This window comes from Aquarana catesbeiana, linkage group LG08 (genome assembly GCF_042186555.1).
Source record: "Aquarana catesbeiana isolate 2022-GZ linkage group LG08, ASM4218655v1, whole genome shotgun sequence".
Lineage (NCBI taxonomy): Eukaryota > Metazoa > Chordata > Amphibia > Anura > Ranidae > Aquarana > Aquarana catesbeiana.
Genome location: NC_133331.1, coordinates 209,535,241 through 209,550,329, shown reverse-complemented (window position 1 = coordinate 209,550,329; position 15,089 = coordinate 209,535,241). Strand labels below are relative to the sequence as shown.

General features: G+C 45.3%; 1 protein-coding gene across 2 annotated transcripts in view; it reads right to left on the bottom strand.

The window, feature by feature from the left end:
* Positions 1-3,343: 3,343 nt before the first annotated feature.
* The window catches only part of LOC141106254 (DPY30 domain-containing protein 1-like), a 28,899-nt gene continuing 17,153 nt past the window's right edge, over positions 3,344-15,089 (bottom strand). The window contains exons 3-5 of one of the 2 annotated variants that reach the window (XM_073596877.1): positions 7,498-7,617; positions 6,736-6,843; positions 3,344-3,959 (exon numbers count right to left, since the gene is read on the bottom strand). In XM_073596877.1, the coding sequence (XP_073452978.1) occupies positions 3,687-3,959; positions 6,736-6,843; positions 7,498-7,617 (501 nt within the window). In that variant the 3' untranslated portion in view covers positions 3,344-3,686. The remainder of the gene's footprint in view (positions 3,960-6,735; positions 6,844-7,497; positions 7,618-15,089) is intronic. The other variant, XM_073596876.1, reaches the window with a different exon arrangement.

Sequence of the window (15,089 nt, the reverse complement as noted above, 5' to 3'; positions counted from 1 at the left end):
CTTCAAGATGTGTTACTTAGTAAATCAACAGTAGATGCAATACTAGGCAGTAGCATGCATGGAAAGAGTGACGAGTTATAATGTAGAATGACAAACAGGCACAGATCAGAGCATATCTGTGATATGTGAGAATACATTATTGATTCCATATTCCTCTGCACTATAAACTCCTGTCAAAAGTCAGTGAAATGTACACAGAGAGCCCTTTGTCTGACATACCTTCTATTAAGTGGGGGAAGGCCCCTTTATGAAATCAGTGATGAATATTTGTTGGATTTACACAAGCTGGCTACAGCAACACACACACTACTACACAGCTACTATAACCCTGAAAACTAACAATTAAATCTCATCTGCTCATCTAGATATCATTTATCATGCCTATCTACATTGTACGAAATTGAAGCCCGGCACACCTAAAGTTGCCTATTGTTCTCCATTCCAAAGGCAGTCACAAGCTCTAGACATTTGCCTCTGGAAATTTCCTTCCAGGACACTGATTATTGTGTTTTCTCCTATACACACTATTGTTCTATGCGCCGCACCTATTCACTCTGTACTATGTGTTCTTACCTTCAAATATCTCCAATCTGCACACTGTGTTGTATCACCTCTACTCCACTCTATATGGCATTTTATACTTTGCACCACTACACTCCCTACACTGTTTTGTACGTTAAAGCTAAAGTTAAGGAATGGCAATTTTTACGCAGTTACATTGGTTCATCTTGGACCCATGTAAGTATGTGTGAGCCATACCTGTGGGATTCCTTTGGAAGCTCGAAATCACTGTAGTAGTCACTGCTACTACAGCGGTTGTTGCTAGCTTCTGGGTCCTATGCTGAGTGGCTGCCCTTCTGCTTAGTGAAAACAGGATACTCATCGTCACGGGTGCCATTTTCTCAATGAATGCAAAGTGTTCTCTGATGGTGGAAATCAGGATGTCTTCATCCTGCCTCTCGCCCTTATTCAACTAGAAAATGAAAAGTGTTTTTTGAATGGCGCCCATGCTGAGTCACCCCTTCTATTCACAATGCAACAGGGCAGTTGCTAGTAGATGTGCCTACTATAGTGATTTCCAGCTTCCATGGGGAATACAAGCTGAACCAGTGTAAATGTAAATTGGCATACAAAAAACTTCAGCTTTAAATATACCACACTGCTTTGATTTGTACATTATAAACTCCACAACATTCCACTCTGTACAGTGTGCTGCACACTACTTCACTTTGTACTACGTACTGTACTTTCTAATCTTTATTTCTACTCCACATGGTTAAAAACTATACACTCTGATGTATATGTTTTATGCTTATGCTGCACTTCTCCACTGTATGTACACTAGTGTATAGTATATACTCTGCCACTACATACATATATATATATATTCACGTACAAATGTGTGTATATCCCGTAATCCCATAAAATACGTAATTTGGAATAATGACGTTAACTTTTTTGATTGGATTTTCAAGGTATAATATTATTTATGATGGCCAATTATATTACAATCTCATTGTACAATCTGTTGAGTGTAACCTCTTGCTGACCACCAGCAGTACATTTACTGTTGACAGGCAGCAGCCCTAGGCACTGCAACATACCCGTTTGTCACATTGTACTTCCTGGTTTAGAGGCACGCATGGACGTACCCCCTGTTGACCTGTGCTGTGATTGGACATAACACAAGTTTGTTAGCAAGTTGCAGACAATCATTTTGGCTGTATACCTGCTGAATGGCTGTGGCCAATCACAGTACAGACATCTGTGTGTTGCTAAACACAATATACAGATCTGGCTGTATTTTTCCCTGCTTTTAGTTACTATTTAGAACTGAAAGCAAAGAGAGACTCCAGCCAGATGATCAAGTATGCCTTGGTTGCCCTTGTGATCACTCCTGCCACCCAGCCAGTGTCATTAGTACAGTGTATAGTATTATCACTGATCACTGTATTACTAGCGACCTAAGTGTCAGTTAGTGTCCCTCCCAGACAGTGTCAGTTTGAGCCAGATTTCCCACCACACTATAGTAGTCACACTTTAAGTTGCTGATTACTGCCATTACCAGTATAATGCCTGTATAGAACAGTATCTTCATCATGATAAGAATTATACTAATGTCCCCTCTAGAAGGAGCAGCCAGCTCTGAGCGCATAGCCTTTCACCACTGCAGCCCTGATTGACAAAATTCCAGCCCTACCTTAGTCCAATCAGACGCCGGTGACATCACTTCCTGTTCCATAGTCCATGCTGGTCAGTGTGGAACTTCCTGTCCTTGCCTGGAGAAACACTGTGATCCATTCCAGCCAGCTGCTCAATCCTTTCCAGCTATCCAGAACAGTGGTGTGACCTACAGAGCCATGTGAAATTCCAGGACTGCACTTTACTTTGATGAACATGCATCTTCTATCATCTTGTGTTTTTAATCCTATCCTAATAAAGTCATCATTTTAATACTACACTCGGGTCAGCTCCTCCCCCTCTCTGTTTTTTCCTAACATTGCCATTTTATTCCCTAGGGTCTCTGTTAAAAAATATATATATATATATATATACTGTTTGGGGGTTTTTAAGTAATTTTCTAGCAAAAAAACCCCACAGATTATTACATGTAGGAGAGGAATGTCAGAATTGAACCGGGTGGCAAGTGGGACAACTAAACCTTTGTACAACTGTCCTTCAAAGCAGAACTGAAGTCCTGCTGTAAGAAACAGCAAGCTGCCAGCCTTTTTTTTGCAGAAGAGACATGCACTGTCTCCAATAAAATGCCTCTACCTGCCTGCTCGCTGTCCTCTCCGGTGCTGTAAACTGAGCTGCACATGCACAGCTCAGCTTACAGTGCCAGTTCAGGCCTTTGCATGCCAGGATAAAAGCCTACTGTGCAATTCGCAGGAGTAAAGGCATTCCGCACTGGCCAAAGAAGAGGCCAGAAGGCCAGCACTCGGAAGAAATTGGCAGTGCCCGCGAGTGACTGTTGGACAGGTAAGTATTTAGTTGCACTTTAATATATTCTTGCTTCAGTCCTTATCCAGTTATTGTTACTGTGCAATCCTATTTGGAGCTGTACAGCCTTGCTCCAGAAAACGTACACTTTGTACTGTACAAGGAAAGCCGTACTCATGGCAGCCTCCAGTGCTGCCATGCCATCACTTTTTATCCCACAAGAGAATTGAGCATTTTTCACAAAAAAGGCTTACATAAACAGTATTGTATTTTTATACTGTGCATTATGACAATCCCTGTGATCCTGTTTGGCCCCTTGGATCCTAGTCTGCAGATGGTACCTCAATGTCTTCCTCAGACAAATATAACGCCACCCCTTCCTGACACTAAGCCTCACCCTTCTATTCAACTGTCAGAACCTCTATTGTCACCTTTTGAGAAACCAGAGAACTAGCAAGATCTAAAAAAACAAAAAAAAAACCAAATGCTAAAGCTATAGTATGTATAAGTAAAGTTTTATATTTCAAAATATCAGTAGTTTGTTCTCAATTTCTGTATGGCCCGCAAGACACACAATGCATTGGAGCTTGATATACAACTTTGAAAGTGTTGTAGTTACCTACAGCATTGGATTAGCTTCCAATGCATATCAGAAGAGTGACTCAAAATGCATATCAGAAGAGTGACTAGAATAATACGTGAAAAAGTCATAATGTAAAGTCATAAGTTACTGCACTAATTTGTCACTCATCATGTTCCTCTGTATCGGCCATTGGTTCTTTGTCCTCTATTTCAGTTTGCTCTGCAATTGTGTTGGCTGAATCAAGGCCTGTGCTATTTTCTTCTGCTGGCTCCTCAACCCTCACAGCAGCTTCCAAACCCTCTCCATGCTCTGATCCTAAAGCAGGGGTCTCAGAGACTTCCTCAGGGTCTGTGGTGCCGCTCTTCAGCTGGTCTTCATCTGGTTTTTCTTCACCCACTTCAGTTGCTTCCTCTGTGTCCTTCTGTCTCCCACCCTTAGGATATGAATATATGGGAAAATTGTAACAGGTTTACAGAAAAGGCATTTATAACTCATTGTGGTCCCTACATACAGTGGGTGGTTCTTTTTGGATTTACAGAAGTGAAAATGCTTTGGGGCTTGTGTATGATACTTGGAAGCTTAGAGGTTCTTATAGCAAAAGGATATGTTCTTGTTTGCATTCTTTTCATACGTAAGCCTCAATAAGGTTAACAAGAAAAAAAAAAATAGTCTCATTGCGCTCTAAGTTCAGGCTCATCAAACCTTAAATCCGGGAATGAGGATCCACAATCAGAAGTCAATTTTATGGCATAAAAGAGAGAGGATCCAATTCCAGTACTCCTATTGAGTCTTGGTTCCAGTGGGATGGATCAGGGTGGAATACATCAATTAGCAGCCTAGCGAAAATCAATGTGGGATATATCACAGGAGAGCATGTGAGTGGTGATGGATGGATGGATGACGGCTCAGATTGTGCTGCAGCAGGGCTCATCAGGTCTGGGAATCCTCAATAACATGTAAAAAACAAAAGTGGCCACAGCGCAAACATCAATATGAGCATATCTCATTTAATAAAAGCATAAAAGCACACTTACATATGGGTAAGCAAAGGGCTGCAAAACTGTGAAGATGGTGAAGAACAGAACAGCCAGCCAGCACAAATAGCTGCCATGCATGGACTCCAGGACTGCCAGAAGGGGCAGGCAGGGTCTTCAGGCTAACTGGATCAAAGTAGCAACCATAGAGGGTGAAAAGGGGGCGTGTACAACGCGTTTCAGAGGACCTGCCTCATTTTATAAGTATGCCAAATCATGGGACAGGGATGTCTTTTATACCAGTAGCTTGAAGCTGGTAATGCAGGTGGGAGAGTAAATTGATTATGACAGATTAAAATGGGCCAAACAACTGGCATGGGAGGGGGATCAGTGCATGGCAGTTATTTGTGCTGGCTGGCTATGCTGCTCTTCACCATCTTCACAGTTTTTCAGCCCTTCACTTACCCACATGTAAGTGTGCTTTTATGCTTTTATTAAATGATATATGCTCATATTGATGTTTGGCTGTGGCCACTTTTGTTTTTTACATGTCAAAAAGGTTAACACCTTTAGCAAAAATTCTACAAATTGTACAGATACAGTATAGAAACAGAGCAAGATCCACATGCAGACCTGGTAATTTAGGTCATTGATGCTCATTCATTTGCAGAGCATTGAGAAATAAAGCAGAATAACCCATATTAACCACTCAGAACTTTGTGTTTTTGTTGAATAATCCTGAATAAGTTGGTTCTGAACTGGTATGTACAGGGGAACAAGGAGTACAAAAGATACCTTTTGTTTTTTTTTTTTTAGTTATGCATTATGCATAATGAACAAGCAAAATGTTTTTAGGGATTTTATTTGTTCTTTACTCAAAATTAAAATCAATGTAATTTACAAACTATGTACTACAAAAGTCAGTCCAAACATTTGGCTTACCTGAAACTATGGCATGTTTCATCATAAATATAAATAGCTTAATAGTCTGGGTAGCAGATTTACAATGAAAACATATATTGCCATGTACTAGCTAAGTTGTTTCAACTCCTGCTTACAAAGCATTTTTTTTAAATCGTCACGGGCTCATATGCAATGTTCTTGAAGTAAATTAGTGAGTTCACCTTAAAGAGGAACTGCAGTCTGCTAACATAATTTGTAATAAAAACATCTTTGCCATTCTGAGGGTTCCCTCCAACCACTTTGCATATTATTTTATATATACTGTGATTCTGTACTTGCCAAATATCTCCCTCCACTGAGTCTGGTTGCAACCATTTTAACTGTGGGCAGCTGAAGCTGTTGCCTGTTCACTTCCTGGATTTACACAGAGGCACACCTCCAGCTCTCATTGGCCCTCTTATGACTCATCCCCCTCCGTTCCTGCCAATCTCTCACAAGAGTGAGAGAGAGAGCTGTGCATTATGTCATAAACCCTGGACAAGAAACAGGAAGTGGGCTATATAAGGTATTTACTGGCAGAAAAAAAACGTTTTACTATCCAAAGTTAAAACAACAAGGGCAGAGGATTTAATAGATGGAAAGTTAAAAAGAAATGACTGATGTTCCACTTTAAAGTGGTTGTAAACCTCAGACATGATATATGAACAAAGCGTATCCCTCTATTGTGTACGTGTCTCAATTAAGAGATTTAAGTATCATTTCTGTCTGCTGCCTCGTTGCTCTGCTATCAGCATGAGTCACTTCTGACAAGTTTTCCCTGACACCGAGAAAAAAGGTGACACGGGAGGGAGCTCCAGCTGATTGACAGCCTAAGCTTTGTTCCCATGTGCTGTGTGAAGGGGGGGGGGTGTCCTTTCCCTCTAATCAGCTCTCAGACCTCTCCTCACTGAGCTCTGCAGAGTGTAACTTCAGCTCTCTGCCAGCTGGTTTTCTGAACTCTCAGATGAGCTTTAAAATTCAGAACTTTGAACGATTGAAGAGAACAAAGCGACGTATTTAAACAGGTACAAATTATGTAGGAGGATTTTTTTCATCTCTGTGTATTTATCTGAGGCTAACTTATATGGAGGCCCTGGGTCCACAGAGCAGGCAATTCCAGGTGCCAGCATGCATGCTCAGATTATCTCCAAAGTAGCTGGGTACTCCGGAATCTGAGAAGCTACAATCAACCCATAGGTAACCAGCCAAGCTGATTAACACTATACAATCTAAATTCAACAAAGCAATACTTGATAAACAAATGTTTTTTTTTTTTTCCTGGAGAGTACTTACTGTTGCCAGACTTTCATCTGTCTCTTCTACGGTAGGTAATTTTGGTGCACCAAATTTCTCGGTAAGTTCAGCTATGGTTTTTTGGGGATGCTCTTCAGAAGCCATTTTCTGCAAAATAAATCCACTTGGTAGTCATTTGTATATGTTAAGACATTAACAAGAAAAATTAGGGATGCATTGATATATCAGCCCCTGAAAAGTATCGGCCGAAAATAGGGATACCTGTGTTTTCCTCAATAGCCCCAAGGGATATCAATCCACACTGTGTGCCAAATACCCTTTTCTTACTCAGGTATTACCATGTAAAAGTATCAGTGACATCACCACTGTGTTGTACATAATTGGTGCAGAGAGCAGAGCTGTGGAAGGGGCCCAAAAGGCCCCACCTACTACAGGCTGCCATCAGAAAACCACGGGAGGGGTGGAGACAAGACCAGTCACCCCGCACATGATTAAAGAACAGCAGTGACTGGTCTTTATTACAGGAAGTTCCTGCACAGAGGCAAGCTTGGGTTACTGAACAGATCTGAAAGAAATGCTCAAAGCACACCAAGATTCAAGGGAGAATACAAATGTTGAATGTATTTAGGCAATATTTGCTGATCCTGGAGCTCAGCTTTTAGGGCATTTTAATGCTATTTTTATCTCTATTCCAAAGATTTCTCACCACACCCTGTCACCACAACAGGAAGTGAAGGGAAATGTCAGTGGGGACACAGACATTCTAACCCTTCTCTACTCTATTCAAAGACCAAATCTTACCTTCTGTTCTTCATTCCTCTGTTGAATCAAAATTTCTTCTTCCTTCAGTCTTTCAATCATCTCAAGCTCTTTTCGTGCTTCTTCCTTTTCTTTTTCCAGCTCCTCCCTTTCCAGTTTTCTCTTTAAAAAAAAATAAAAAAAAATTGTAGTGTAATTCAAAAAGAAACAAAGTTCAGTACCTGGACCCCTCCTAGCAGACTCTCGCCTTCACTCTACATAGTCCCTCCCCTGTACTAACTCCTCCTGGAAGTCCTGGTGTGAATGAAATCTGGGGGGATTGGGTGACTTTAGCTTACTTTTCACACTGTAACACAAACACTGAAATAAACTAAATCCTAAAAGTGATTGTAAACCTTTACATATATCCACTGAAGTGGCTGGCCTCAGGTGATACACAGAGATGGAACAAATCCTCCTACATAAGCTGTACCTGTTTATCTGCAGTTTTCTCTTCTCTACATCCGTTCAAAGTGCAGAATTTAATAATGTCAGATCTTTCAGAAAGCAGAAAGGAGCTGCTGAAAGAGGCTGTCAATCACTAACTGTGTGCTGGAGCTCCCTCCCTGTCACCTTTTATTATTTTGGTGTCAGGAAAACTTGTCAGAAGTGACTCATGCTGATAGCAGGGGAACAAAGCAGCAGACAGAAATGACACTGGGGGGGGATTTACTAAACCTGGAGCACACAAAATCTGGTGCAGCTGTGCATAGTAACCAATCAACTTCCAGGTTTTATTGTCAAAGCTAAATTGAACAAGCTGAAGTTAGAAGTTGATTGCTTACTATGCACATCTGCACCAGATTCTGTGTGCACCAGTTTTAGTAAATCTCCCCCTTAGTGCGCTAAGTTGAGACAACTACACACTAGAGGGATATGCTTTGTTCATACTTCATGTTAGATGTTTACAACCACATTAAGGCTACCGCAAAGTCAAATTCATCTCTTCTCTGACACCTCCAGAAATGCTGGGCTGCCTCCCTTACCTTGCTACACCTTTATGTACTCACGATTGTGAACGTTTGTACTCTGTCACTCAATGTACTCATTTGTAACTCTTGTTAAAAAAAAATTTAAACAAAAAGAATCAAAATGAAAGCGCACTACAGTATATGCCAATGGTGGATACCCTGCCAGGTGTTAGGGACCTCATATATAGTTCATCTTGAGCCAGCCACACATTACCAATTTTCACGTTGACTACACAACAAATAGATATAGCCCAAACACAACTGCCATAATGTTGACCATACCATGGTTTGTAACTGCACCACCCATAGAGGGCATAGGAATTGTGTCATTGTTAACATAGTAAAGGGTCATTATTCTACCCTTTTTGATGTGTAAAATGCAGCTTCTCTGGTCCACTATGTGTACTAGCCTCACATGTATACATTAAACACAGTGTATAGCACAGTGTATTTATATACATATATGTTAGGGTTGCACCAATATTTAACCACTTGCTTACTGGGCACTTAAACCCCCCTTCTGCCCAGACCAATTTTCAGCTTTCAGCGCTGACGCACTTTGAATGACAATTGCCCGGTCATACAACACTGTACCCAAATGAAATTTTTATCATTTTTTTCCCACAAATAGAGTTTTCTTTTGGTGGTATTTAATCACAGCTGGGATTTTTATTTGTTGCTAAACAAACAAAAAAAGATGGAAAATTTTGGGAAAAAAAATCATGTTTCATAGTTTGTTGTAAAATTTTGCAAACAGGTAATTTTTCTCCTTCATTGATATGGGCTGATGAGGCGGCACTGGTGGGCACTGATAGGCTGCACTGATAAGCATGGATAGGCACAGTTAAGGTGGCACTGATAGGCACAGATAAGGCGGCACTGATGGGGACAGATAAGGCAGCACTGATGGCCACTGATGGGCCCTGATGGGTGGCACTGGTGGGCACTGATAGGTACCACTGATAGGTGGCACTGATGAGCGGCACTGATGTTCACTTATGGGCACTGGTAGGTGACACTGATGGGCACTGATAGGTGGCACTGTTGTTGAGGCACTGATTGTGGACACTGATGGGTGGCACTGTGGGCACTGATGGGTGGCGCTGGTGGGCACTGGTAGGCGGCACTGCTGCCTATTGCTAGGTGACACTGGCAGGGGGCACAGGTGGGCACTGAGGATCTTTAGCAGCTTGCCATGATCGGGACTGATGTCCCTCTCACAGCCACTGGTGATCGCATTTTTTTTCCCTCCTCACGCTGTCAGCGCGAGGAGAAAAAATAGCCGATTACCGGCTCTGTTGACATCACATGATCAGCTGTCATTGGCTGACAGCTGATCACATATTAAGGGGTCGGGATCGACCCCCTATGCCCCGTATACACGGTCGGATTTTCCGATGGAAAATGTCCGATCGGAGCGTGTTGTCGGAAATTCCGACCGTGTGTGGGCTCCATCGGACATTTTCCATCGGATTTTCCGACACACAAAGTTGGAGAGCAGGAGATAAAATTTTCCGACAACAAAATCCGTTGTCGGAAATTCCGATCGTGTGTACACAAATCCGACGGACAAAGTGCCACGCATGCTCAAAATAAATAAAGAGATGAAAGCTATTGGCCACTGCCCCGTTTATAGTCCCGACGTACGTGTTTTACGTCACCGCGTTCAGAATGATCGGATTTTCCGACAACTTTGTGTGACCGTGTGTATGCAAGACAAGTTTGAGCCAACATCCATCGGAAAAAATCCATGGATTTTGTTGTCGGAATGTCCGAACAAAGTCCGACCGTGTGTACGGGGCATTACTCTGATCTGTGATCAGGCGAGTCTCATAGACTCACAGGCCGCTCGTGCACAGGACGACGTTAATGGACGTAGTCCCAGCAAAGCAGATCCGCGCTGTAGCCGTCATTCTACTATAGAGCGGATCTCAAGTGGTTAAAACCGATACCTTTGTGGTGCGATTTGAGCCTATATAAAATGAACAGACTCAAATTGCACTGCAAAGAATTGCACATGAATTAAAATGTGACGGTGTGATTCCTGTCCCAATTACATGCGGTTTCCCGGCTGCTCCTGTGTGAACCCAGGCTGAGCCTGCCAGTCTGACAATACATTCCCTCTCTATAAGTTGTGCTCTTGTCAGGCCAGCGAGACATCCCACAGATGAACTTTGTGGAATCCAGCCACTGTCTGCATAAACCACTTTACTGGATTTAAAACACAACACTGCCTTATCCCGATTTGCTGTGAGCTGTTGAGCATTCTGTTTGAATGACACTTCTACTCTGAGCCTGACTTTACACAAGAGTGGTGTGGGAAACTGCATGTGATTCGGACAGGAATCGCACCGCATTCATTGTGTATGGGCTCAAATTGCACTGCAGTAATTGGTATCGGCACTCCTACTCGCCGATACAAACTCAGTGCATCCCTAATATATACAGTCATAAAGCATAATAAAAAAACGTGACAGCAATGTGAATTTTTCAGAAACACATTTAGTGTAGAGAAGCTCAATAGGCTCATCTCTAAGACCCCCTTCACATGGGGCGGACTCCGTTATGACCAGCAGGGAATCTGTCTGCTGATCAGAGCAAAGCGGGAGGATGAGCCATCTGTGTCAGTTTCTGTAGAGTGGACACGGACGGAGCTCACTGTGCTCTATTGGCAGTGGGGAATAAACAGGCTCTGCTGTCCATTTAAACCTGACTCCCTCCGATCTGATCTATCTACACCAGGGGTCCCCAACCATGGATCTGGTCCGTGGCCTGGCGATGGCCAGGCCACGCAGTGGGAGGTGAGCGACAACCGCAGTACCGACTGGAACATCACAGGCCGTGGTTGACGCTCACCTTCCGCTGTTTAGCTGTGTCACTGAGCCGTGCATCTTCTACCGGGTCTCCCACCCTGCCGCTGATGTCATCCTATCAGCTGGGCAGGGGGGGGAAGAGCTGCAGAGCGGGAGACTTTCATATTAACAAGCGGGTAATCGCTCACTTCTTAACATAAAGTTTGGCAGCTCCCGTCCTCCGTGCCGAAGTCCCCCTGCCCTGCTGACAGGTTGGCATTGGAGGCGGAAGGAGACCCGGGAGAGGGAACACAGCTGAAAACTGCCTCTACCCTGCAACAGGTAGGACTGTGCAGGGGAGGCAGACACTGGAATAGGGCAGTGAGAGAGGAAAGGGGGGGATGACTGCAAGGGGTACTGTGACAGGGGGGCTGTGGTTGCAAGGGGCACTGTGATATAAAGAGGACTGCACTGTAAAGGGACACTGCAATCATTAGAGTGTCTCTTTACAGTGAAGTTCCCTTTATATCACAGTACCCCCTTTACAGTACAGTCCCACTTTACTGTGCAGTCCCTGTTACATTACCGTGCCCCTTTACAGTGCAGCCCAGTTACATTACCGTGCCCCTTTACAGTACAGCCCCGTTACATTACCATGCCCCTTTACAGTGCAGCCCCCGTTACATCACCGTGCTCCTTTACAGTGCAGCCCTGTTACATCCACGTGCCCCCTTACAGTGCAGCCCCCGTTACATTACCATGCCCCTTTACAGTGCAGCCCCGTTACATTACCATGCCCCTTTACAGTGCAGCCCCCGTTACATTACCATGCCCCTTTACAGTGCAGCCCCCGTTACATTACCATGCCCCTTTACAGTGCAGCCCCCATTACATTACCATGCCCCTTTACAGTGCAGCTCCATTACATCACCATGCTCCTTTACCGTGCCCCTTTACAGTGCAGCCCTGTTACATCACCATGCTCCTTTACAGTGCAGCCCCCGTTACATCACCGTGCCCCATTACAGTAGAGCCCCGTTACATCACCGTGCCCCTTTACAGTGCAGCCCCGTTACATCACCATGCTCCTATACAGTGTAGCCCCCGTTACATCACCGTGGCCCATTACAGTAGAGCCCCGTTACATCACCGTGCCCCTTTACAGTGCAGCCCCGTTACATCACCGTGCCCCTTTACAGTGCAGCCCCGTTACATTGCCGTGCCCCTTTACAGTGCAGCCCCTTTACAGTACAGCCCCGTTACATCACCGTGCCCCTTTACAGTGCAGCCCTGTTACATCACCGTGCCCCTTTACAGTGCAGCCCCGTTACATTACCGTGCCCCTTTACAGTGCAGCCCCCGTTACATTACCATGCCCCTTTACAGTGCAGCCCCCGTTACATTACCATGCCCCTTTACAGTGCAGCCCCCGTTACATTACCATGCCCCTTTACAGTGCAGTTCCATTACATCACCATGCTCCTTTACCGTGCCCCTTTACAGTGCAGCCCTGTTACATCACCATGCTCCTTTACAGTGCAGCCCCCGTTACATCACCGTGCCCCTTTACAGTGCAGCCCCGTTACATCACCATGCTCCTTTACAGTGTAGCCCCCCTTACATCACCGTGCCCCATTACAGTAGAGCCCCGTTACATCACCGTGCCCCTTTACAGTGCAGCCCCGTTACATCACCGTGCCCCTTTACAGTGCAGCCCCATTACATCCATGTGCTCCTTTACAGTGCAGCCCCCGTTACATCACTGTGCTCCTTTACAGTGCAGCCCCCATTACATTACCGTGCCCCTTTACAGTGCAGCCCCCGTTACATCACCATGCTCCTTTACAGTGCAGCCCCCGTTACATCACTGTGCCCCATTACAGTGCAGCCCTGTTACATCACCGTGCCCCTTTACAGTGCAGCCCCCGTTACATCACCGTGCCCCTTTACAGTGCAGCCCCGTTACATTACCGTGCCCCCTTACAGTGCAGCCCCGTTACATTACCGTGCCCCTTTACAGTGCAGCCCTGTTACATCACCATGCTCCTTTACAGTGCAGCCCCCGTTACATCACCGTGCCCCATTACAGTAGAGCCCCGTTACATCACCGTGCCCCTTTACAGTGCAGCCCCGTTACATCACCATGCTCCTTTACAGTGTAGCCCCCCTTACATCACCGTGCCCCATTACAGTAGAGCCCCGTTACATCACCGTGCCCCTTTACAGTGCAGCCCCGTTACATCACCGTGCCCCTTTACAGTGCAGCCCCATTACATTACCGTGCCCCTTTACAGTACAGCCCCGTTACATCACCGTGCCCCTTTACAGTGCAGCCCCGTTACATTACCGTGCCCCTTTACAGTGCAGCCCTGTTACATCACCGTGCCCCTTTACAGTGCAGCCCCGTTACATTACCGTGCCCCTTTACAGTGCAGCCCCGTTACATCACTGTGCTCCTTTACAGTGCAGCCCCATTACATTTCCGTGCCCCTTTACAGTGCAGACCCGTTACATCACCGTGCCCCTTTATAGTGCAAGCCCATTATGTCACCGTGCTCCTTTACAGTGCAGCCCCCGTTACATCACTGTGCTCCTTTACAGTGCAGCCCCCATTACATTACCGTGCCCCTTTACAGTGCAGCCCCCGTTACATCACCATGCTCCTTTACAGTGCAGCCCCCGTTACATCACCGTGCCCCATTACAGTGCAGCCCTGTTACATCACCGTGCCCCTTTACAGTGCAGCCCCCGTTACATCACCGTGCCCCTTTACAGTGCAGCCCCGTTACATTACCGTGCCCCCTTACAGTGCAGCCCCGTTACATTACCGTGCCCCTTTACAGTGCAGCCCCGTTACAATACCATGCTCCTTTACAGTGCAGCCCCGTTACATTACCGTGCCCCTTTACAGTGCAGCCCCGTTACATTACCGTGCCCCTTTACAGTGTGGCCCCGTCACATCACCAAGCTCCTTTACAGTGCAGCCCCCGTTACATCACCATGCCCCATTACAGTGCAGCCCCATTACATCACTGTGCCCCTTTACAGTGCAGCCCCCGTTACATCACCGTGCCCCTTTACAGTGCAGCCCCGTTACATCACTGTGCTCCTTTACAGTGCAGCCCCATTACATTACCGTGCCCCTTTACAGTGCAGCCCCCATAACATCACTGTGCTCCTTTACAGTGCAGCCCCCGTTTCACTAATGTAAAGGGGGCTGAACTGTAATGGGGCACTGTAATGTAAAAGGGGGCTGTGATGTGAAATGGAGGATACTGTGGGACTGCTTTAAAGGGGGAACTTGGATGTAAAGGGGGACTGTGGACACTGTAAAGGTGGGTTGTGGTGTGAAGGGGGGCTAAGAATAGACTTTGTGAATGTCCAGTGACCCAACTCCCAGTCTCCCCCGCTCCCTGGTAAGATGTGCTTCCACAAAACTGGTCCCTGATACCAAAAAGGATGGGGACCATCACTGGCCTACACGGAGGACAGATTACCTACTGTTTTTTTTTTTTAGCAGACTGGATCAGACTGGAGGTAGGCGGACACTGTTAAGACACTAGTTACACCCGCCGGTCCACAGGGGTGAATGGACTGTCCAATCAGTCCCTGATCGGATTCTTCATGTTAGAGAGGCCTAAGGGAGCTGTCAGCGTCTGTTAAAACAAGCCAGTAGGTGCCTGTAATTTACTAACAATGTTACTATGCACACTTTGGTTGACATAACAGGTTCACCTTTGTGGGAACTCGTCATGATGAGCTTATGCAATCCTAAATTATAATAATTGCTGAGGCATAGTCATCGAATACTTATGTTAACCCTTTCCTAGCT